Source organism: Ranitomeya variabilis, chromosome 6 (assembly GCF_051348905.1).
Source record: "Ranitomeya variabilis isolate aRanVar5 chromosome 6, aRanVar5.hap1, whole genome shotgun sequence".
Classification (NCBI taxonomy): Eukaryota; Metazoa; Chordata; class Amphibia; order Anura; family Dendrobatidae; genus Ranitomeya; species Ranitomeya variabilis.
The window spans coordinates 21,336,444-21,360,029 of record NC_135237.1 but is presented as its reverse complement, the minus strand read 5'-3'; the positions used below and the strand labels follow the sequence as shown (position 1 = coordinate 21,360,029).

General features: G+C 44.1%; 1 protein-coding gene across 1 annotated transcript in view; it reads right to left on the bottom strand.

The window, feature by feature from the left end:
* LOC143783369 (uncharacterized) overlaps positions 1–21,209 on the bottom strand; it is a 29,620-nt gene extending 8,411 nt beyond the window's left edge. The window contains exons 1-5 of the mRNA XM_077271787.1: positions 20,867–21,209; positions 15,092–15,124; positions 14,531–14,572; positions 12,798–12,857; positions 7,942–8,010 (exon numbers count right to left, since the gene is read on the bottom strand). Coding sequence (XP_077127902.1) covers positions 7,942–8,010; positions 12,798–12,857; positions 14,531–14,572; positions 15,092–15,123 — 203 coding nt within the window. The 5' untranslated portion in view covers position 15,124; positions 20,867–21,209. The remainder of the gene's footprint in view (positions 1–7,941; positions 8,011–12,797; positions 12,858–14,530; positions 14,573–15,091; positions 15,125–20,866) is intronic.
* Between the last annotated feature and the right edge of the window lie 2,377 nt (positions 21,210–23,586).

The window sequence follows — 23,586 nt, the reverse complement described above, 5'->3', positions numbered from 1 at the left end:
TTGTGGCACATTAGTATATGGAAGAGGAGATATATATCTTGGTACCGTGCTAGTAGATAGAAAAATATTTAGAATTGAGAGTCCTCAGTGGTTGATACCTTTTAATGGCTAACTGAAAAGATGGTAACAAATTGCAAGCTTTCGAGACTACACAGGTCTGTTCATCAGGCAAAGACTAAAACAAATTCTGAAGAATCACATATTTATACACAACATAGCACAGAAAAACAAAACAAAAACAAAAAAACAAAACCATGGATAAGGTGACATGAAGCAGAATTACCATGGGTGATAAACAGTTATGTCCATAAATATTGGACCAGTTCTTAGATAAGAATGTTTTATTGTCCTCTGATTGGGGTCTGGTTCTGTTGTGATGACCCCTCATAGTCTGAGGGGCAAATTCCTTAGCTGATGTAAAAAGACATAAATCCATGCGACACATTCATTCCACCACTACAGTCAAAGGTCGTCATCAGTTTATATTCCCAGACTCTCCTGTCTTTCTGCGATTTGAAGTTACCTTTTAACACCAGTAATCTCATGTCCATAATGTTATGATTTGGGAGACAGAAATGTATTGCCACAGGTAGATCCATTCTTTTTTCTCTTATTGTGTGGCGGTGAGAATTCATTCTTGTTCTAAGCTTTTGCCCTGTCTCCCCCACATACAGACCCCCAGTTGGACATTTAGTACATATAATTAGGTACACCCCATTAGATGTGATGCAGCTGAATGTACCTGGGATCTTGTAGTCCTGATGTGAGTTGTGATCTTTATCTTGTCCCTGGTCATTATAAATGGACAGGTTTTACGTGTTTTCTGGTTGCAGGGAAAGGTTCCTGCAGCTGTTGGAGAGGACAGGGAGCTTCTGACAATGATGCTTCTTAGATTTGGGGGCTGCCTAAAACACAGTAGTGGGGGGTCTGGAAACATGGATTGTAAGCGGCATCTTTTTGTAGTAAAGGTTGTAATTTCCGGGCAGCTCCCCTTAGCACCTCCAGATTTGGATTGTAGGTAACTACTAGAGGCACCCGGTTATTTTCTTCTTTAGCTTTGTAATGTAGCAGGTGATTCCTTGATATTCTGGTGGCTCTTGTAATGTGGTTTTCAATTGTTCTTGGATGATAGCCCTGATTCAAAAAGGTCTTTCTGAGGCGACCAAGGTGTTCATCCCTGTCCATTGGGTTGGAACATACCGTATTTTTCGGACTACAAGACGCACTTTTTCCCCCCCCAAAAAGGGGGGAAAATGGGGGGTGCGTCTAATAGTCGCAATGCAGGCTTACCGTGGCGGCAGAGGTATGGTGGCAGAGGTGCGGTGGCAGAGGTGCGCCGGCAGACGTGCGGGGATGAGGAGGCGCAGTGAGCGGGGTCCCTTTGCCCGGTGAGGTGATGCAGCAGCCCGGTAAGCAGCAGAGCCGGGTGAATCCTGTTGTTAGCGGTGGTGGCGGCCATCTTCCGGAGGCCGCGCGTGCGCAGATGGAGCGCTCTGCTTTCCGGGGCTTCAGGAAAATGGCCGCCGCGATCTCCATCTGCGCACGCGCGGCCTCCCGCGGCCATTTTCCTGAAGCCCCGGGAAGCAGAGCGCTTCATCTGTGCACCCGCGGCCTCGGGAAGATGGCCGCCACCACCGCTAACAACATGATATCTCTGCATATGTCCGTTATGCCCCCGGAGTGGTCGAGGTGCCAGTGAGTGACGATGATTTCTTGGATGGCAGTGCTGGAGTCCTGCAGGACTTGCTTCAGAGTGTTGATATATTCTGGTACTGATGGCTCTCCTGTGTCTATGAGAATCCTCCTCCGGCCGGTGCCCAACAGGTATGTGTTAGTGCCCTGTAAGGTCATGGGCCCCGGGTTACATCCCAGCACACGGATCACCTGGGAGGACAAGTGCTCTATACGGGGCAGAAACGACTGCGCCATCCCGGATTCCAATATGGCCCTGCACTTTCCCCTTCTGACGTCAGAACATCACGTGACAAGTAAGGTCACATGGTGCAGCATGCTTGCGAGAAGAGGAGCTAACAACAGTATTCACCCGGCTCTGCTGCTTACCGGGCTGCTGCATCACCTCACCAGGGAAAGGGACCCCTCTGATGCCATACCTCTCACTGCGCCTCCTCATCCCAGGACCTCCTCATCCCAGGACCTCCTCATCCCAGGACCTCCTCATCCCAGCACCTCCTCATCCCAGCACCTCTGCCGGTAACCACTGCTGCAGCCCTCCCATGGACACCAGGCCGTGGCGTCGCCCACCTAAGCAGGAAGGGACCCTGCTCAGGTGCACGCCGTACCGCATCACCCCACCTCTGCTGACACCATGCCTCCTGTGACCCTGCTCTGCCACCGCCAGCCCTCAGGTAAGATACTGGAAATTCGGACAATAAGACGGACCCCCATCTTATAAAAAATCTTTTTTTCTGCAATTTTCACCCCAAATTTGGGGTGCGCCTTATGGTCCGGTGCGTCTTATAGTCCGAAAAATACGGTATATGATTGTATCTGATGGCTTGGCTGTAGACAATGGAGTTTTTTATGTCCAAAATGAAAGAAAAAAGGAACGCACTTACCCCTGTTCAAGATTTGTTCACTTTATTCGGACATACTTAAAAAACAGATTGCAGGGAGGGATAGAAGCAGCTCCGGACAACGGCTGTTTCGTGCGTTTTTTGGAAAACGCACCCCCAGTTTGATATAGGTAAATGGAGCTTCTGTAACCATCACAGTGTGAAGTGGTTAACAAAATTAACGGATTACATTCAGTTGGCAGTGCGGATTTGTGTGTTTCTTGCTTTTGGAGTTTTTTATGTGTTTTGGATGGAAACTGTCCCATTTAAGGTATGTTGGACGGTCGATTGGCTTCTGATACAGGGATGTCTCTATTTCATTGTTCTGCAGCTTAACCCTTTCGCGACATGCGCCGTACATGTACTGCGCATGCCGTGTCTCCCCCTTTGATGTGGGCTCCGGCGCTGAGCGCACATCAAAGTCGCGACATGTCAGCTGTTTTGTACAGCTGACATGTGCGTGCAATAGCGGCAGGTGAAATCGCTATTCACCCGCCGCTATTAACCTGGTAAATGCCGCTGTCAAACGCAGACAGCGGCATTTAACTACCGCATCCGGCCGGGCGGCCGGAAATGACGTCATCGCCGACTCCGTCACATGATCATGTGTCAGGATGGTAACCATAGAGGTCCTTGAGACCTCTATGGTTACTGATGCCCCTGTGGTCGGCGCTCACAGCACACCTGCATTTCAGCTACATAGGAGCGATCTGATGATCGCTGCCATGTAGCTGAGCCAATCGAGTTGTGCCAGCTTCTAGCCTCCCAAGGAGGCTATTGAAGCATGGCACAGGTAAAAAAAAAATGTTTTTAAAAATATGAAAAAAATGTATAAAACATAAGTTTAAATCACCCCCCTTTCGCCCCATCCTAAATAAAACAATAAAAAAAATATCAAACCTACACGTATTTGGTATCGCCGCGTTCAGATTCGCCCGATCTATCAATAAAAAAAAAGCATTAACCTGATCGCTAAACAGCGTAGCGAGAAAAAAATTCAAAACGCCAGAATTACGTTTTTTTGGTCGCCGCGACATTGCATTAAAATGCAATAACGGGCAATCAAAAGAACGTATCTGCACAAAAGTGATATTATTAAAAACGCCAGCTCGGCACGCAAAAAATAAGCCCTCACCCGACCCCAGATCACGAAAAATGGAGACGCTACGGGTATCGGAAAATGGCCCTTTTTTTTTTTTTTTTTTTTTTTTTTTTTAAGCAAAGTTTTGAATTTTTTTTCACCACTTGGATAAAAAATAACCTAGACATGTTAGGTGTCTATGAACTCGTAATGACCTGGAGAATCATAACGGCAGGTCAGTTTTAGCATTTAGTGAACCTAGCAAAAAAGCCAAACAAAAAACAAGTGTGGGATTGCAGTTTTTTTGCAATTTCACCGCACTTGGATTTTTTTTCCCGTTTTCTAGTAAAAAACATGGTAAAACCAATGGTGTCGTTCAAAAGTACAACTCGTCCCGCAAAAAATAAGCCCTCACATGGCCATATTTACGGAAAAATTAAAAAGTTATGGCTCTGGGAAGGAGGGGAGTGAAAAACGAAAATGCAAAAACGAAAAAGGGCCGCGACTTGAAGGGGTTAATAATAGTGTCCAAAAAGTTAATCTCAGTGCAGGAGTAGTTGAGTGTCAAGTTGATGGTGGGATGAAATTGATTAAACTGTTCATGGAATGTCTTTAGCTGTGGCTCAGACTCCGTCCAGATGATTAAAATGTCATCAATGTAGCGGTAGTAGGCCAGAGGCCTTATGGGACATGAGGACAAAAAGTCACTTTCAAGTTGGCCATGAAAAGATTTGCATACTGTGGGGCCATTTTACTTCCCATTGCTGTATCAGTCTCCTGTAGATACTGTAGATCTTCTTGTCAAATTCAAAGTAATTGTAGGTGAGGATGAATTTTATAAGTTTCACCACAGAATTTGCATCAGTCCCTGTGTTTTCCAGGAAGAGTTTGCAGGCATTTAGTCCATCCTGATGTGGGATATTGGAGTATAAAGATTGCACATCCATGGTGGCCAGGATGGTTCCTTCTGGTAGAGGACCTATTGCTGATAGTTTATTCAGTAGGTCAGTTGTGTCCTGAATGTAGCTGGGTGTGTCCTTTACCAGGGGTTTAAGAACACCCTCTACCCATCCAGATACCTGCTCAGTAAGGTGCCCACGCATGAAATAATTGGTCTTCCTGGGTTTCCAGATTTGTGGATTTTGGGAGCATGTAGAATGTCCCTGTTCTTGGGCTTTCTGGTATCAAGTCATCGGATCTTATGGATTCGTCGGGCAGACAAGATACTAACTTGTTTAGTTCCTTGTAATAGTCCTGTGTAGGATCCGACTCCAATGTTTTGTAGTAGCGTGTGTCCATAAGTCGTCTGTTTGCTTCCTTCATATAGTCTGATGTGTTCATCAGGACTATTGCACCTCCCTTGTCAGCAGGTTTGATGATGATTTCCAGGTACAGACTGGGGACGAAATTCAGCCCTGGCATTTGAAATCACACAGGCCCATGGTGTCACCGTCCCCAATAACCAGATGGGATATATAACTAATATTACCCTGGATGAGGGAAAGGAAGCTTTACTACAAGACTAATATTTGTAATGATACCCACGGCATGCTGAGGTATGTGACAGAGTGATCGGCTTTGTGCTCCGTCACAACTGTTAACAGTATGGGTGTCTTGAGAACATTGATTCTGTTAACAACGTAGCACACAAGGCAGCCCACAACCAGACAGGCCCTTCTGGCATTTGCCAAATGGCCAGTCCGGCCCTGATGATTTCTTTGCTGGTTTTCAGAGACTGTATGGCCTTTCTCTCCTGGGCACTGATGTTGGATGCTTGTCTCCTGTTAGTATCTATGATGATGGATTTTATCACATGTCTGAAGTAGTCTATATATTTATCCAAATGAGGGTTGCGTCCCGGTGGAGGTGTCCAGTCTGACTTCTTCTTTGTTGTTAGGATCCCTTTTCCTTCAGTCCAGGTGGGTTCTGAATCTTCTGTATCATTGAAATATTCCCTCAGGCGCGGTCTCCTGAAAAAATGTTCCATATCACTGCAGAGTTCAGTTTTATCCAGGGCCTTAGTAGGACAAAATGAGAATCCTCTGGAAAGCACGGCCAGCTCCACTTTGTCGGGTTTATAACCTGAGAGATTAATGACACAGTTAGAGGCTTTTGTGTCTGGAATGGAGTGGTTGTCCAAGTTGTCAGGTTTTGGCTTTGTTTTGTATCTGTTTGCATAGAGTCCTGAATTGAGGCGCAATCTGTGCAGTTTCTTTTCCTTGTTATGAATCAGAAGGTCCCTTAGTTTGTTGTAGTATTGTTGTGCATAAATATGTGATTCTTCAGAATTTGTTTTAGTCTATGCCTGATGAAGAGACCTGTGTAGTCTCGAAAGCTTGCAATTTGTTACCATCTTTTCAGTCAGCCATTAAAAGGTATCAACCACTGAGGACTCTCAATTCTAAATATTTTTCTATATGGGAGGGGGAAACTTTTCAAGATGGGTTTTGACCATGGCGGCCATTTTGAATTCAGCCATTTTGGATCCAACTTTATTTTTTTAATGGGAAGAGGGTCATGTGACACATCAACCTTATTGAGAATTTCACAAGAAAAACAATGGTGTGCTTGGCTTTAACGTAACTTTATTCTTTCATGAGATATTTACAAGTTTATGACCACTTATAAAATGTGTTCAAAGTGCTACCCATTGTGTTGGATTGTCAATGCAGCCCTCTTCTCCCACTCTTGACACACTGAGAGCAACACCGCAGAAGAAATGCTAGTCTAAGGGGGTCAGATTCCTTGTAGGAATGCTCGGACCTGACACCCATAATGTGGTGGTCACCATCTTGCTGGAAAAACTCACGGAATCTGCCATCTTCACTGCATAAAGAGAGCAACACATCATCATGTAGCAATTTCAGATATCCAGTGGCGTTGAGGTTTCCATTGATGAAGAATGGCCCCACTATCTTTGGACCCCATATATCACACCATACTATCAATTATGGGCGTCAGGTCCGAACATTCCTACATGAATAGTTTTCTGGAAAGTGGATTGGTTGTAGTGGGCCAGTTGAATGGCCACCAAGGTCTCCCGATCTGACCTCCTTAGACTTTTATCTTTGAGTCATCTGAAGGCAATTGTCTATGCTGTGAAGATACGAGATGTGCAGCATCTGAAACATCAGACACTGGAAGCCTGCGCTAGCATTTCTTCTGTGGTGTTGCTATCACTGGACCATGTGTTCTTGGGGTATGTGCACACGTCAGGATTTCTTGCAGAAATTTCCTGAAGAAAACCGGAAATTTTCTGCAAGAAATCCGCATTTTTTTTTTTGCGTTTTTTCCCGTTTTTTTCACGTTTATTTAAGCATTTTGCAAGCGTAATTAGCTTGCAGAATGCTAAAGTTTTCCAAGCGATCTGTAGCATCGCTTGGAAAACTGATTGATAGGTTGGTCACACTTGTCAAACAGTGTTTGACAAGTGTGACCAACTTTTTACTATAGATGCTGCCTATGCAGCATCAACAGTAAAAGATGTTTAAAAATAATAAAAAAAAATAGTTATACTCACCTGCAGACAGCCGATCTCGTCAGCGGCTTCCGTTCCTATAGATGGTGTGTGTGTGCAGGACCTTCCGTGACGTCGCGGTCATGTGACCGCGACGTCATCGCGGTCATGTGACCGCAACGTCACGGAAGGTCCTTCACACACACACCATCTATAGGAACGGAAGCGGCCACATGCACCGATAAGAGGCGGGAAGACTCCGGGGGTGAGTATATCACGATTTTTTATTTTAATTCTTTTTTTTTTTTTTTTACCAATTATATGGTGCCCAATCCGTGGAGGAGAGTCTCCTCTCCTCCACCCTGGGTACCAACCGCACATGATCTGCTTACTTCCCGCATCGTGGGCACAGCCACATGCGGAAAGTATGCAGATCAATGCACTCCTAGGTGTGCGGAATCCCCGCAATTCCGCAAATTTAATGAACATGTTGCTTTTTTTTCCACGATGCAATTTTTTCGCAGAAGAAATGCGGAATACACTTTAAATAATGGGAGGCATATGTAAGCGTTTTTTTTGCGTTTTTATCACGTTTTTATAGCGAAAAATACTGAACGTGTGCACATGGCCTCAATACGGCATCCAAAGCGCCTGAAATAAAACCATACAGCTCTGGTTAGAAGAAATGATGCTTAGGAAGCCTACGGATAAAGTCCTCTGCCTGTATACAGCTGCTATAGATGGATCCTTGAGTATCTTTTTCCGGGAGACTCGGGGATGTTCTGGGAGTGTTGGCGAGAAAGTTTTAACCTCACTATCTCTCTACTTACGATTCCTTGTCCTCACTGCTCTCTGCTTCCTCCACTTCCTCCACTTCCTCCTCTTCCTCCTCTTCCTCACTATTGGATATATAACAGACTCTGTTTAGCAACTCTCATAAACTACCAGTGTTACAATCACTTATTTTATACAATATATTTTTCTCAAAAATTTACAGTTTTTATTCCATGGTCGATGTTATCCTCCAGTTGCCAACCAGTGGCAGAATGAAGGCTGAAATTTATGGTGGACTGTGTATGGAGGACATAAATGGTTTCATGAACCTCCCAGGTAAGATCCATGAAAATAGCTCTAAGAAAAAGTGTCAGGGCCTCTCACAGCAACCAATCAGATCATTGCTCTTATTTTAACCCCTTAATCCCATATGACCTACTAACCCATCAAGGTGACCTGGGACTTAATTTCCAGTGACGGGATAGTACGTCATATGCGATCGGCCGCGCTCACGGGGGGAGCGCGGCCGGGTGTCAGCTGACTATCGCAGCTGACATCCGGTACTATGTGCCAGGAGCGGTCACGGACCGCTCCTGGCACATTAACCCCCGGGGCACACTGCGATCAAACATGATCGCAGCATTGCGGGGGCATAGGGAAGCATCGTGCAGGGAGGGGGCTCCCTACGGGCTTCCCTGAGACGATCGGTACAAGGCGATGTACTCACCTTGTACCGAGCGTCTCCTCCCTGCAGGCCCCGGATCCAAAATGGCCACGGGGCTACTACCGGGTCCTGCAGGGAGGTGGCTTACAAGCGCCTGCTCAGAGCACACATTGCTCTGCAAAGTGTCAGATCAGCGATCTGTCACTATATAGTGATGTCCTCCCCCTGGGACAATGTGATAATGTAAAAAAAAAAAAAATGTTCACATGTGTGTAAAAAATAATAAAATAAATTCCTAAATAAAGAAAACATCTATATATTGTTCCCATAAATACATTTCTTTATCTAAATAAAAAAAATCAAACAATAAAAGTACACATATTTAGTATCACCGCGTCCGTAACGACCCAACCTATAAAACTGTCCCACTAGTTAACCCCTTCAGTGAACACCGTAAAAAAAAAAAAAAAAAAAAGGCACAAAACACTGCTTTATTATCATACCACAGAACAAAAAGTGGAATAACACGCGATCAAAAGGACGGATATAAATAAACATGGTACCGCTGAAAACGTCATCTTGTCTTGCAAAAAAATGAGCCGCCATACAGCATCATCAGCGAAAAAGTAAAAAAGCTATAGTCCTCAGAATAAAGCGATGCAAAAATAATTATTTTTTCTATAAAATAGTTTATCGTATAAAAGCGCCAATACATTAAAAAAAATATATAAATGAGGTATCGCTGTAATCGCACCGACCCGAAGAATAAAACTGCTTTATCAATTTTACCAAACATGGAACGGTATAAACGCCCCCCACAAAAGAAATTCATGAATAGCTGGTTTTTGGTCATTCTGCCTCACAAAAATCGGACTAAAAAGCGATCAAAAAATGTCACATGCCCAAAAATTTTACCAATAAAAACGTCAACTCGTCCCGCAAAAAACAAGATCTCACATGACTCTGTGGACCAAAATATGGAAAAATTATAGCTCTCAAAATGCGGAGACACACAAACTATTTTTTTGCAATTAAAAGCGTCTTTTTGTGTGTGACAGCTGCCAATCATAAAAATCCACTAAAAAAAGGCTATAAAAGTAAATCAAACCCCCCTTCATCACCCCCTTAGTTAGGGAAAAATAATAAAATAAAAAAAATGTATTTCCATTATCCCATTAGGGTTAGGGTTGGGGATAGGGTTGGGGATAGGGTTAGGGCTACAGTTAGGGTCGGGGCTAAAGTTAGGGTTAGGGCTGGGGCTAAAGTTAGGGTTAGGGGTGTGTTGGAGTTAGGGGTGTAGTTAGTGTTTGGGATTAAGGGTGTGTTGGGGTTAGGGTTGTGGTTGGGATTAGGGTTAGGGGTGTGTTTGGGTTAGGGTTTCAGTTACAATTGGGGGTTTCCACTGTTTAGGCACATCAGGGCTCTCCAAACGCGACATGGCGTCCAATCTCAATTCCAGCCAATTCTGCGTTGAAAAAGTAAAACAGTGCTCCTTCCCTTCCGAGCTCTCCCGTGCGCCCAAACAGGGATTTACCACAACATATGGTTATCAGCGTACTCAGGACAAATTGGACAACAACTTTTGGGGTCCAATTTCTCTTGTTACCCTTGGGAAAATAAAAATTTGCGGGGCTAAAAAAACATTTTTGAGGGAAAAAATGTTTTTCTATTTTCACGGCTCTGCGTTATAAACTGTAGTGAAAGTTCTCACAACACATCTAGATAAGTTCCTTGGGTGGTCTAGTTTCCAATATGGGGTCAATTGTGGGGGGTTTCTACTGTTTGGGTACATCAGGGACTCTGCAAATGCAACGTGACGCCTGCAGACCAATCCATCTAAGTCTGCATTCCAAATGGCGCTCATTCCCTTTCGAGCTCTGTCATGCGCCTAAACGGTGGTTCCCCCCACATATGGGGTATCGGCATACTCAGGAGAAATTGGACCCCAAACGTTGTTGTCCAATTTGTCCTGTTACCCTTGGGAAAATACAAAACTGGGGGCTAAAAAATAATTTTTGTTGAAAAAAATATGATTTTTTATTTTCACGACTCTGCGTTATAAACTGCAGTGAAACACTTGGGGGTTCAAAGTTCTCACAACACATCTAGATAAGTTCCTTGGGGGGTCTAGTTTCCAATATGGGGTCACTTGTGGGGGGTTTCTACTGTTTAGGTACATCAGGGGCTCTGCAAATGTAACGTGACGCCTGCAGACCAATCCATCTAAGTCTGCATTCCATATGGCGCCCTTTCCCTTCCGAGCTCTGCTATGCGCCCAAACGATGGTCCCCCCCCCCCCCACACACACATATAGGGTATTCGCGTACTCAGGACAAATTGGACAACAACTTTTAGGGTCCAATTTCTCCTGTTACCCTTGGGAAAATACAAAACTGGGGGCTAAAAAAAAAATTTTGTGGCAAAAAAAAGAATTTTTATTTTCACAGCTCTGCGTTATAAACTGTAGTGAAACACTTGGAGGTTCAAAGCTCTCACAACACATCTAGATAAGTTCCTTAGGGTGTCTACTTTCCAAAATAGTGTCATTTGTGGGAGGTTTCAATGTTTAGGCACATCAGGGGCTCTCCAAACGCAGCATGGTGTCCCATCTCAATTCCAGTCAATTTTGCATTGAAAAGTCAAACGGCGTTCCTTCCCTTTCGAGCTCTTCCATGCGCCCAAACAGTGGTTTACCCCCACATATGGAGTATCAGCATACTCAGGACAAATTGCACAACAACTTTTGGGGTACAATTTCTTCTGGTACCCTGGGGAAAATAAAAAATTGGGCACGAAAACTTCATTTTTGTGAAAAAATATTATTTTTTATTCTTACGGCTCTACATTATAAACTTCTGTGAAGCACTTGGTGGGTCAAAGTGCTCACCACACATCTACATAAGTTCCTTAGGGGGTCTACTTTCCAAAATGGTGTCACTTGTGGGGGGTTTCATTGTTTAGGCACATCAGTGGCTCTCCAAACGCAGCATGGCGTCCCATCTCAATTCCTGTCAATTTTGCATTGAAAAGTCAAATAGCGCTCCTTCCCTTCTGAGCTCTGCCATGCACCCAAATAGTGGTTTACCCCCACATATGGGGTATCGGCGTTCTCAGGACAAATTGTAAAACATGTTTTGGAGTCCATTTTCTCCTGTTACCCTTGGTAAAATAAAACAAATTGGAGCTGAAGTAAATTTTTGGTGAAAAAAAGTTAAATGTTCATTCTTTTTTTAAACATTCCAAAAATTCCTGTGAAACACCTGAAGGGTTAATAAACTTCTTGAATGTGGTTTTGAGCACCTTGAGGGGTGCAGTTTTTAGAATGGTGTCACACTTGGTTATTTTCTATCATATAGACTGCTCAAAATGACTTCAAATGTAATGTGGTCCCTAAAAAAAATGAGAAATTGCTGGTCAATTTTTAACCCTTATAACTCCCTAACAGAAAATAAATTTGGTTCCAAAATTGTGCTGATGTAAAGTAGACATGTGGGAAATGTTACATATTAAGTATTTTGTGTGACATATCTCTGTGATTTAAGGGCATAAAAATTAAAAGTTGGAAAATTGCAAAATTTTCAAAATTTTCACCAAATTTCCGCTTTTTTTCACAAATAAATGCCGGTAATATCAAAGAAATTTTACCACTATCATGAAGCCCAATATGTCAAGAGAAAACAATGTCAAAATCACCGGGATCCGTTGAAGCATTCCAGAGTTATAACCTCATAAAGGGACAGTGGTCAAAATTGTAAAAATTGACCCGGTCATTAACCACCCTTGGGGCTTAAGGGGTTAAAGGAAACTGATGCTAAAACCTGGAATCTGATTGGCTCTGATGGGCCACACTGATACTTTGTCTTAGAACAGTTTTTAAACATGAGTGCCCCTGTGTCGGCTGCTGGTGGCACAGTGACAATGAGGGTATGGGCGCAGTCAGACGGCCGTAAAATAAGGACGACTGTTGCATGGGAATGCTCAGACTGGCCGGCAGCTCTCCGAACCTGAGCATGACACCATGTATTTCTATGTAACTGTCACACTAGGGCTGGGATAGCCGCCGGCCAGTCCGAGCATTGCGATGCAATTGTCATCCCTGTTATATGGCTGTCTGACTGCGCCCTATGTGAAATCCTCCTGCATTTCCTACGCTTTTTACATCGTTCCCCCTTATAGATACATTGATTATGGCAATAGATTATATGGAGGAACCTCTAATAAATATTACCGTTTATTACACCAACTTACAAAATAGTCTCCAGAGCCGGGACGCAGGAAGGTCTTATAAATCTTTTCGATTTTTTGTGCCTATAAAAGAACATACAGCTGTGGTGAGAATCTGTAGAAGGGGAAGTGCCCCAAAATGTATATCTTTACATAGAGATGTGTTTAGTGATATAATCCTGCCATGTGTTCCACATGAAGCTCCCCCTCCAGCCTGCTGTAAAACAAAGCTGCCATGAGCTGGAAAAACAAGTTTCCTTTAGGATTGAGGGGATGTACCTTTGCCAGTGGACAATAGACTTGTGACCTCATCCCCCACACCTGAGGCTGGACACACCGCTTTTAGCTGGTCACATATAAGGGACAAGACCAGCTGGTTCTCTCTTTTTTGCTGTGCCTGCATGCTGGAATGATCATGGATGGTGGATAAGTATACTCTGTACCCCCTTTTCTTACTAGGCCCTGTAACCTCTTAGGCCTTAGGGTTAGTAAGCTATAGATGGGAGGGCTGATATTGTGTGCGTGATTTGGGTAATCGGGCAGTTAATTGTGGGTTTTTATATTGTGTGATATTGTTGTGATATTACTGGATATTGTGGGTTATTACTGTGTTATTGCTGGGATATCACTGTATACTGTAGTGATATTACTGTATTAGAGTTGTAGTATCCGTATATGTGTATATATATATTTATAGTCGCTAGCTTGGGTATAAATATATATGTATGTTCTAGACTGCAGACTTGTGTGTGTGTAATAAATATCCTTTATTGTTACACTGTTTTGTCTCAGTCAGTGTATAGCATAAAGGAAAGATAACGTTGAGGCATATTTAGTGTATATTAATTATTAATAGCCAAGTTCGGCGATAATAGTTGATATCGATATCGAGGTGTAAGGAGAGATCCTCCATTTGATAACTATAAATTTAGTAAGAGGAAATCCCTTCCTTTAACAGAATCATTTACACCTTGGCTCATCATTTGCAGCTTTTTTAAAATCACTTTCCTTTTTTATCTTGTGGTGTTGGTTTCTGTTTTGGCACCAAATTTTTTAGAAGCCGACAAATGAATTATCGGCTATTCTGCTATCTAGCTCTGTATGACATATAAAGATACATATATGTGTGTCACTGACATGCAATATATATATACACCTATACTATGTGTAGATTTCTATTCTATCTATTCTATTGTAACCGGTCAGTGTGATTTTACTGTACACCGCACTGAATTAACGGCTTTTCTATAGGACACCGGTCCGTATTTCTCGCAAGTCACCCTGATGGTCCGTGTGGTGAGCGAGTTTTTCTCGCCCCCATAGACTTGCACTGGCGAGTCTCGGCCAATATACGGTGCAAATCTCAGCATGCTGCAATTTCCCTCCCAGTTAAAATACGGCTGAGGAAACAACGGATGATGGGAGCTGCCCCATAGAGTAACACTGGTCCGAGTGCCATGCGATTTCTTCTCACTTAGCACTCCTCCGTAGTCCTCTCTAGTGTGACTCCGGCCTGACCATAATTTACTCATAACCTCATTGTTATCCTATGAAGAAAAGGGATGAGGAGCAGTAAGAAGAATTCAACGTGGCCTAAATTCTTTATTATTGAAAGCAATTTTATCCTTCATATGGAAACATTGTAAATGCCCGTGATAGAGAGCAGTAATGTCATGATACCATCACTATGGAGTCCTCCCCTTATTCTACACATACAACTAATAGATGGATGTGGAGAGATGTAGTAAGATACATACTTGTATTTTGGCTTCCATGCCTTCACAGACTCAATCCATTTACTAAAGAAAAAGACAAGAAAAAAGAATGAATAATATTACTCTTACACATTCTCCAAAATAGTAGGAAGACAGATGATCCTATTGAGCCTTAAAGGGAACCTGTCACCTGAATTTGGCGGGACCAGTTTTGGGTCATATGGGCGGGGTTTTCGGGTGTTTGATTCACCCTTTCCTTACCCGCTGGCTGCATGCTGGCTGCAATATTGGATTGAAGTTCATTCCCTGTCCTCCGGAGTACACGCCTGCGCAAGGCAAATTACCTTGGGCTGGCGTGTACTCTGGAGGACAGAGAATGAACTTCAATCCAATATTGCGGCCAGCATGCAGCCAGCGGGTAAGGAAAGGGTGAATCAAACACCCAAAAACCTCGCCCATATGACCCAAAACTGGTCCCGCCAAATTCAGGTGACAGGTTCCCTTTAATATAACCAGTGCAGACTGATAGCGAACATCTCTGCGGTGGATTATTACAGGGAGAGTCTAGGAGAATCCATGATCCCAATTACATGTTATACTTACAGGAATTCCTCCTCTTCTTGATCTGACATCATCCTATAGAAGAGTAAGGAAGACAATTAGCAATGATTGTATCAGATGATAACAGAAGATCAACGGTCACTAAAATTTACAACTTTTGCATGAAGAAAACTGGCGTAGTGTACGGCCCCTTCACATGTACGTGTGTCATCCATCTTCTCATGTACTGGAGAAGATATCCACACGTACCCAGTATAACATGTGGGACTGCTCACATGTCCGTATTTTACCGTCAGCGCTGATGACAAGAGCCAATACAGGTCTATGGGTCCATGTAAAACACGTACAGCTCACTGATGAGATACTGATGACACACTGATGGCACACTGATCAGATACTGATGGCACACTGATGAGATACTGATGGCACACTGATGAGATACTGATGGCACACTGATGGCACACTGATGAGATACTGATGAGATACTGATGAGATACTGATGGCACACTGATGAGATACTGATGGCACACTGATGGCACACTGATGAGATACTGATGGCACACTGATGAGATACTGATGGCACACTGATGAGATACTGATGACACACTGATGGCACACTGATGAGATACTGATGGCACACTGATGAGATACTGATGGCACACTGATGAGATACTGATGGCACACTGATGGCACACTGATGAGATACTGATGAGATACTGATGAGACACTGATGGAACACTGATGGTACAGATGGCTCACTGATAGCACACTGATGGCACCGGTACCGTTTTTCCAATACCTGTTTTCTACGGACGTGTGAAGGGGGCCTAAGGGCTCATACTCATTTGCAAAAAAAACGGACGAGTGCAATCCGATAAAAAATCGGATTGCACTCTGACCAATGTTATTCAATGGGTTACATCTCATCTGCGACTTTTTTCTCAGCTGAAATTGGACTGAGAAAAAAATCGTAGCATGCTGTGATTTGCTGCGTATCTTGGACGAGACTCGCCAATGCAAGGCAAGGGGTGCGAGAAAAAAACACTCAGCACTCCCACCATGCGAGTGCTGTCCGTTTTTTACGCACCAGTGTCCTTTGAAAAGCCGGTAACTCATGTGCTGCATACAGTAAAATCACACTGACAGGTTAGAATAGAATGGAAATATACACATAGGATACATATATACCGTATATACACATGTCAGTGACACATATTATTTATATATATATTTATATAGCGACAGTATATATATATATATATATATATATATATATATATATATATATATATATATACTAGCTGTACTACCCGGCTTCGCCCGGGTTAATGACTGCTGTTAGCAAAATAGAATGTGTTAACAAAAATTTATTCTGCACACAAAAACCACAAAACAAATAGATAGAAATGTAATCATTAAAAGGCAAAAACTAAGCTAATAGAAGCATTTCACAACATATATTAGCTTTGTTATACTGAGAATGTCTTTGTTGCCTATATTAACCAATCAGAGCTCAGATTAATTAACTGTAGCAAAATAGAAGCTGAGCTGTGATTGGTTGCTATTGGCAGCCTGATAAATCCCCAGCCAACAGGAAGCCCTCCCCCCTGGCAGTATATATTAGCTCACACATACACATAATAGACAGGTCATGTGACTGACAGCTGCCGGATTCCTATATGGTACATTTGTTGCTCTTGTAGTTTGTCTGCTTATTAATCAGATTTTTATTTTTGAAGGATACTACCAGACTTCTGTGTGTTTTAGGGCGAGTTTCATGTGTCAAGTTGTGTGTGTTGAGTTGCGTGTGGCGACATGCATGTAGCGACTTTTGTGAGATGAGTTTTGTGTGGCGACATGCGTGTAGCGACTTTTTGTGTGTCGAGTTGCATGTGACAGGTTAGTGTAGCAAGTTGTGTGCAGCAAGTTTTGCGCATGGCGAGTTTTGCGCGTGGCGATTTTTATGTGTGGTGCCTTTTGAGTATGTGCAAGTTTTGTGTGAGGCAACTTTTGCATGTGTTGCAACTTTTGTGCATGTGGCAATTTTTCCGCGTGTGCAAGTTTTGCGTGTGGCGAGTTTTGCATATGGCGAGTTTTGCATGTGGAGAGTTTTGCGCGTGGCGAGTTTTGAGCGGCGACTTTAGTGTTTCGACTTTTATGTGGCGAGGTTGGTGTATGTGTGGTGAAATGTGCGCTGAGGGTGGTATATGTGTTCGAGCACGTGGTAGTGTGTGGCGCATTTTGTGTGTGTGTTCATATCCCCGTGGTGGTGTGGTGATTATCCCATGTCGCGGCCCCACCTTAGCAACTGTACAGTATATACTCTTTGGCGCCATCGCTGTCATTCTTTAAGTCCCCCTTGTTCACATCTGGCAGCTGTTAATTTGCCTCCAACACTTTTCCTTTCATTTTTTCCCCATTATGTAGATAGGGGCAAAATTGTTTGGTGAATTGGAAAGCGCGGGGTTAAAATTTCACCTCACAACATAGCCTATGACGCTCTCAGGGTCCAGACGTGTGACTGCGCAAAATTTTGTGGCTGTAGCTGCGACGGTTCAGATGCCAATCTCAGACACACACACATACATACACACGTTCAGCTTTATATATTAGATATATATAATATTTCATAGAGAGATAGATAGAAGGCTAGCCGGTAATTAATTCTAGTGATTTTACAGAAGCCGACAGGATAGAAGACATGGTTTACATAGAGTAAACAGATGCAGAATAGGTAGATATATACTGTAGATGTCAGTGACCAATCCAATTAGTATTGTGTGTGTGTGCGCAAATTAGGGGACATGTATGTACCGTATTTTTCCTACTATAAGACGCACTTTTTCCCCAAAAAAATTGTGAGGAAAATGGGGGGTGCGTCTTATAGTTGGAACGCAGGCTTACCGGCATTGTGGCGGCGACAGAGGTGTGGGGATGATGTGGCACGGTGAGCGGTATGGCGTGAGCAGGGTCCCGTCCACATTTGAGGCGAATCTGCGGCCCGGTATTGAAGGAGAGCAGCAGAGCTGGGTGAGTTACGGTTTTCTCGGTGGCGGCGGCCATCTTCGTGAGGCCGCGCGTGCGCAGATTGAGTTTTCTGCTTCCTGGGGCTTCAGGAAAATGGCCGCGGGAGGCCGCGCGTGCGCAGATGGAGATCGTGGCGGCCATTTTCCTGAAGCCGAGTTCACAGATTGAGATTTCGGCTTCAGGAAAATGGCCACCGCGATCTCCATCTGCGCACGCGCGGACTCCCGCGGCCATTTTTCTGAAGCCCTGGGAAGCAGAGTACTGAATCTGCGCACGCGTGGCCTCAGAAAGATGGCCGCCGCCACCGGGAAAACCGTAACTCACCCAGCTCTGCTGCTCTCCTTTAATACCGGGCCGCGGATTCACCTCAAATGTGGGAGGGACCCTGGCGGCCGCCGCCACCTGAGGAAGTGACCGCACATCTGCCGCCGCCACAGCACTGCCGCAACCTCCCCATGGACACCAGGCCATGGCGTCGCCCACCTAAGCAGGATGGGACCCTGCTCAGGTGCACGCCGTTCCGCCCACCGCACCTCAGCATCACCTCACCTCTGCCACCACCATGCCTCCTGTGACCCTGCTCTGCCACTGCCTGCCCTCAGGTAAGAGATCTTAAATTCGGACAATAAGACGGACCCCCATCTTATAAAAAAATCCTTTTTTCTGCAATTTTCACCCCAAACATATCCATTACTAATCCTATAGTTGTTACATGTTAAATAAAGACACAGCCAGAATAAAGTTTTTTAATTAAATAGAACGTCAACTCTTGGACAGTCTGTGGTGCAACGTGATGTTGGTGGATGGAATGAGACATCATGTCCCAGATGTGTTCAATCGGATTCAGCTCTGGGGAACGGGCAGGCCAGTCCATAGCTTCAATGCCTTCATCTTGCAGGAACTGCTGACACACTCCAGCCACATGAGGTCTGGCATTGTCCTGCATTAGGAGGAGCCCAGGGCCAACCGCACCACATATGGTCTCACAAGAGGTCTGAGGATCTCATCTCGGTACCAAATGGCAGTCAGGCTACCTCTGGTGAGCACATGGAGGGCTGTGCGGCCCTCCAAAGAAATGCCACCCCACACCATTACTGATCCACTGCCAAACCGGTCATGCTGAAGGATGGTGCAGGCAGCAGATCATTCTCCACGGCATCTCCAGACTCTGTTACGTCCATCGCATGTGCTCAGTGTGAACCTGCTTTCATCTGTGAAGAGCACAGGGCGCCAGTGGCGAAATTGTCAATCCTAGTATTCTGTGGCAAATGCCAAGTGTCCTGCACGGTGTTGGGCTGTGAGCACAACACCCATCTGTGGACGTCGGGCACTCAGACCATCCTCATGGAGTCGGTTTGTAACCTTTTGTGCAGACACATGCACATTTGTGGCCTGCTGGAGGTCATTTTGCAGGGTTCTGGCAGTGCTCCTCCTATTCCTCCTTGCACAAAGTCTGAAGTAGCGGTCCTGCTGCTGGGTTGTTGCCCTCCTACGGCCCCCTCCACGTCTCCTGGTGTACTGGCCTGTCTCCTGGTAGCGCCTCCAGCCTCTGGACTACGCTGACAGACAGCAAACCTTGCCACAGCTCGCATTGATATGCCATCCTGGATGAGCTGCACTACCTGAGCCACTTGTGTGTTTTGTAGAGTCCGTCTCATGCTACCACGAGTGTGAAAGCACAACCAACATTCAAAAGTGACCAAAACATCAGCCAGAAAGCATTGGTACTGAGATGTGGTTTGATTTTCTTGGAGTTATATTCTGTTGTTTATATATATATGTGTGTGTTTTTGATGAATATTTCCTTTGAAAATGATGTGTAAATGACAGAGAACTCCTATATGTAAAAGCGCATATTAAAACCGCATTGCAATCGGATGTAAATCGGATGCTAGATGTGAAAATCGCATTGTACTCGCATGACACTCGTCTGCTTTTTCGGTCCAGATATCGGAACCTTTCTTTTGTCCCATATGGTTATGAGTGCTAAGATGAATTTTACCCTATGACTGAATTTCCAAAAATGTGGACACTACAAATCTGCCACATCTGAATTGGCATGAGGCCACGTTCACACATTCATTATGTGGTCAGTATTTTACATCAGAATGGAACAATCAGATGAATATTATAATAGAACCACGTCACCACTTCTGTATTTTTCACTCATTCCTGATTTTGTCTTACAAATCCTGATGTAAAATACTGAACATGTGACCGTGGCCTTAGGCTACTGCTCGGCAGTAATACAGAGTCACCTGCCATTCTCCTTACATGGAGCTTCAGGCTACGTCCCCACGGTCAGTAATTGGCAGCCCTTTGGACTCATCACATGTTCGCTCCGTCCAAAGCGCTGCCCGGCTTTTGAACGCAGGGGATTCTGCATGTGTTCATTGAACCGAGCGGAATCGCCGTGTCCTATACATTGGACGGATGGCATTTATCTTGCAGAGACTGAGTGTTTCCGCAAGATAAATAGACATGCTGCGGTCTAGAAAGACGCGCCGTATGTCCGTCTCTGCAGGGAAGCCAGAGGTGTCCGTGCACGCATAGTGGAGATGAGATTTCTTGAAATCCCATCCACTATGCTGTAACATCTGGCCGCTGCGGGCTGGACTCTGCGGAGGTATGCAGCGTTCAACCCGCAGCGTTTACTGACCGTGGGAACATACCCTGAATGTTTCCTTGTGGGAAGCAGAATTGCAGGAGATTATGGATGACATGGAAGGTGACTCCGAGAGGCCCCAGTCTATCAGACAAATTGCAGATTTAGGATAAGTAAGCATTTACCTTATTCTCCTCTTTTTTAATGCTTTTTTATTCTCCTCTTAAAATGCTCAGGTTCACTACAATAATAAAAGGATAGAAAAAAAACCAATGTTAGCAGACGTTGTATTTCATTCCTATTTGGATATTTGTGAAGAAGTAAAGGGGGATCAGTCGGTTACCGACACCTCGGCTCATTAAATAAAGATTCACTTTTTAAAGGGAACAAGAATCTATAAGGACGGGTAAGTGACGTCCTGACATTACAGGGTTAATACCTACAGAGTGAGGAGAAACGAACAGAACATAATAAAGGACATAGAAAGAGGCCAATACAAAGTTATCTCACACTTCACTGCCAACTGCTTCCCTCTAGTGAGTGTCCCCTCGGCAGTTACCGTGATGTCACCGTGTGATGCCATCACTCGCCCTGGATTACTAATCATCAGTAATAACAGGAACCATCGGAAGGGACAAAAACCTGCAACCAATCCCGTATCTGGGAAATGGTGATTGAAGGGAATGTGCAGGATTACAAAAACATAACTGCTTTCTTCCAAAAACAGCGCCACTCCTATCCTGTGTGTGGCATTGTAACTCTGCGTCATAGCAGTGAGCAGAGCTGGACTGTAATACTACACACAGCCAACAGACAGGTGTGGCGCTGGTTTTCGAAGAAACAAAGCAGAATTTTTCAAATCTTGTACAACCCTCTTAGATTCTTTACCTTAAGCCGAAACCTTATATCAGAGATATCAATGTAATTATCCAAATATCAAGCAAATATTCACTTCACAGAGGAAGAGGACAGGAGCACTAGTGCCACCCATCAGAGGTAGCAATGCTAAAAGTGAATATCGACCCTTTAATGAGCCGCGGCACATGACTCAGGATAGGAAGCTCCATTTACTGACAAGTGTTTCGGGTGCTTTGCTTCCTATCAGTGCAAACCTACTGCCAATAGGGGGCACTAGAGCTCCTGTCCTCTTCACCTAAACGGGCAACTTGCATCTTATAATTCCCAGAGCAGCACTGGCCTATAAGTCTCCTTACACCAACTGGGCCCCTTCACGAGGAACAACTTGATCTCCTGCACTCTCTAAACATTAAAGGGCCACTGTCACCCCCCTCCAGCCGTTATAAACTAAAAGAGCCACTTGTGCAGCAGTAATGCTGCATTCTAACAAGGTGGCTCTTTTAGTTTTAGGTTCAAGTATACCCCAAATAAAGCGTTTTTATACTTAGCCACAATTCCTGTCTCTAGCCAGGGAGGCGGGTCCTCACTCCCCAGCTTGGCCAGCTCCTCTGCCGTCACTCCAATCTTCCTGCGCTTTCGGCGCCGCCCCCTCAGCGCTGTTATCGTTTCAAAACCGGCGCCTGCGCTGTGTACTGGTGTCCTGCGCAGACGCAGTAAGCTCTGGCCATCTGACGTCCCAGCCAGGCTTGCACACTGCGCCTGCGCGGGCATCGCGGCCAGCCACCTTTGGAATCCCCGCCCCGTACTGTGTTATGCATTATTATTACTGCTGCACAAGGTGGCTCTTTTAGTTTATAACGGCTGGAGGGGGGTGACAGTGGCCCTTTAAGTAACTGGTAAAAAATAAAGATTTATGGAAATGATGATAAATTCTTAATTATGAGTTATCTTTACATTGCTCTGCATTGTACCCACGTATGGATGCTGGATACAAAGACAGAAGGCCGGTTGCATGAATGACACATTTTGCTCATTAGTGAAATAAAAGTTCAGATATTATTAGAGAATGAGGGAAATGAGGAGAGGAAGTCACAGACACGAGGGATAGGACAGGACATAAACCAGCAGATAATGGAAGGCTCCTCACCCTGCGCTAGCTGGAGCTCTCTGAGGATTCCGCTCGCCAGTTGCCGAGTCACCGTCACAACATTCCGTGACCTCATAATCGACAATCACCTGCAGCCAATGCCCTGTACATGGAATGGGCTTCTGTCCTCTTATGGACACAGCGGACTTTGGCCTTAAAGGGGTTCTCCGAGACACGGAATAAAAGAAATAATACACATTACAAAATGGAACATTTTTCTAAATACCTTTATTTAGCCAAAAGGTATGCTTTATCTAGTGATCTCTGTCAGAAAGCTGAAAACAATTGTCAGGCCGCCAAATTCAGACTGTTTCAACTCTGCAAGGAAAAAAATTTACCATACCATATATTTTTTTGCACATCTCTTCAAATATATTTCATAAGGGGCAAAAAAATATATAAAAAAATGAAGTGACAACACAAAATGAATTATCATAAATACAATTTTTTATTAGTTCATACAACAAACAGTACGATATTAAAATTCAGAGGCAAGGTACTGGAAAAACAGAGGTTACTCTATATACTGACCATCCCATTACATAGATAGTAATTACATACAAAGTCTTTTAATATATATATAATATATGTTCAACTGTCCATCTGGTGTACATACAAAAATAAAGTAATAAAGTGTCTAGTGCCATAATTTGTAGGTATAAGAATACCTTAACTATGTATGAGCACTAGATGGCGCTGTTGTTTTATTGTTACAAATTGCTATATAAACCTTTTATTACAATGAAACCTTACGGAAATGCTGATCGTTATTGTTAGGTATTGCTGGTGTTCTCTATATCCCACCTAGGTTACAGTGATATATACGGTAAAGCATACTTTCTATTGATTTTTGATACTTGTATGTGTTTTTACCCTTATGATCTTTACGGAATCCATATT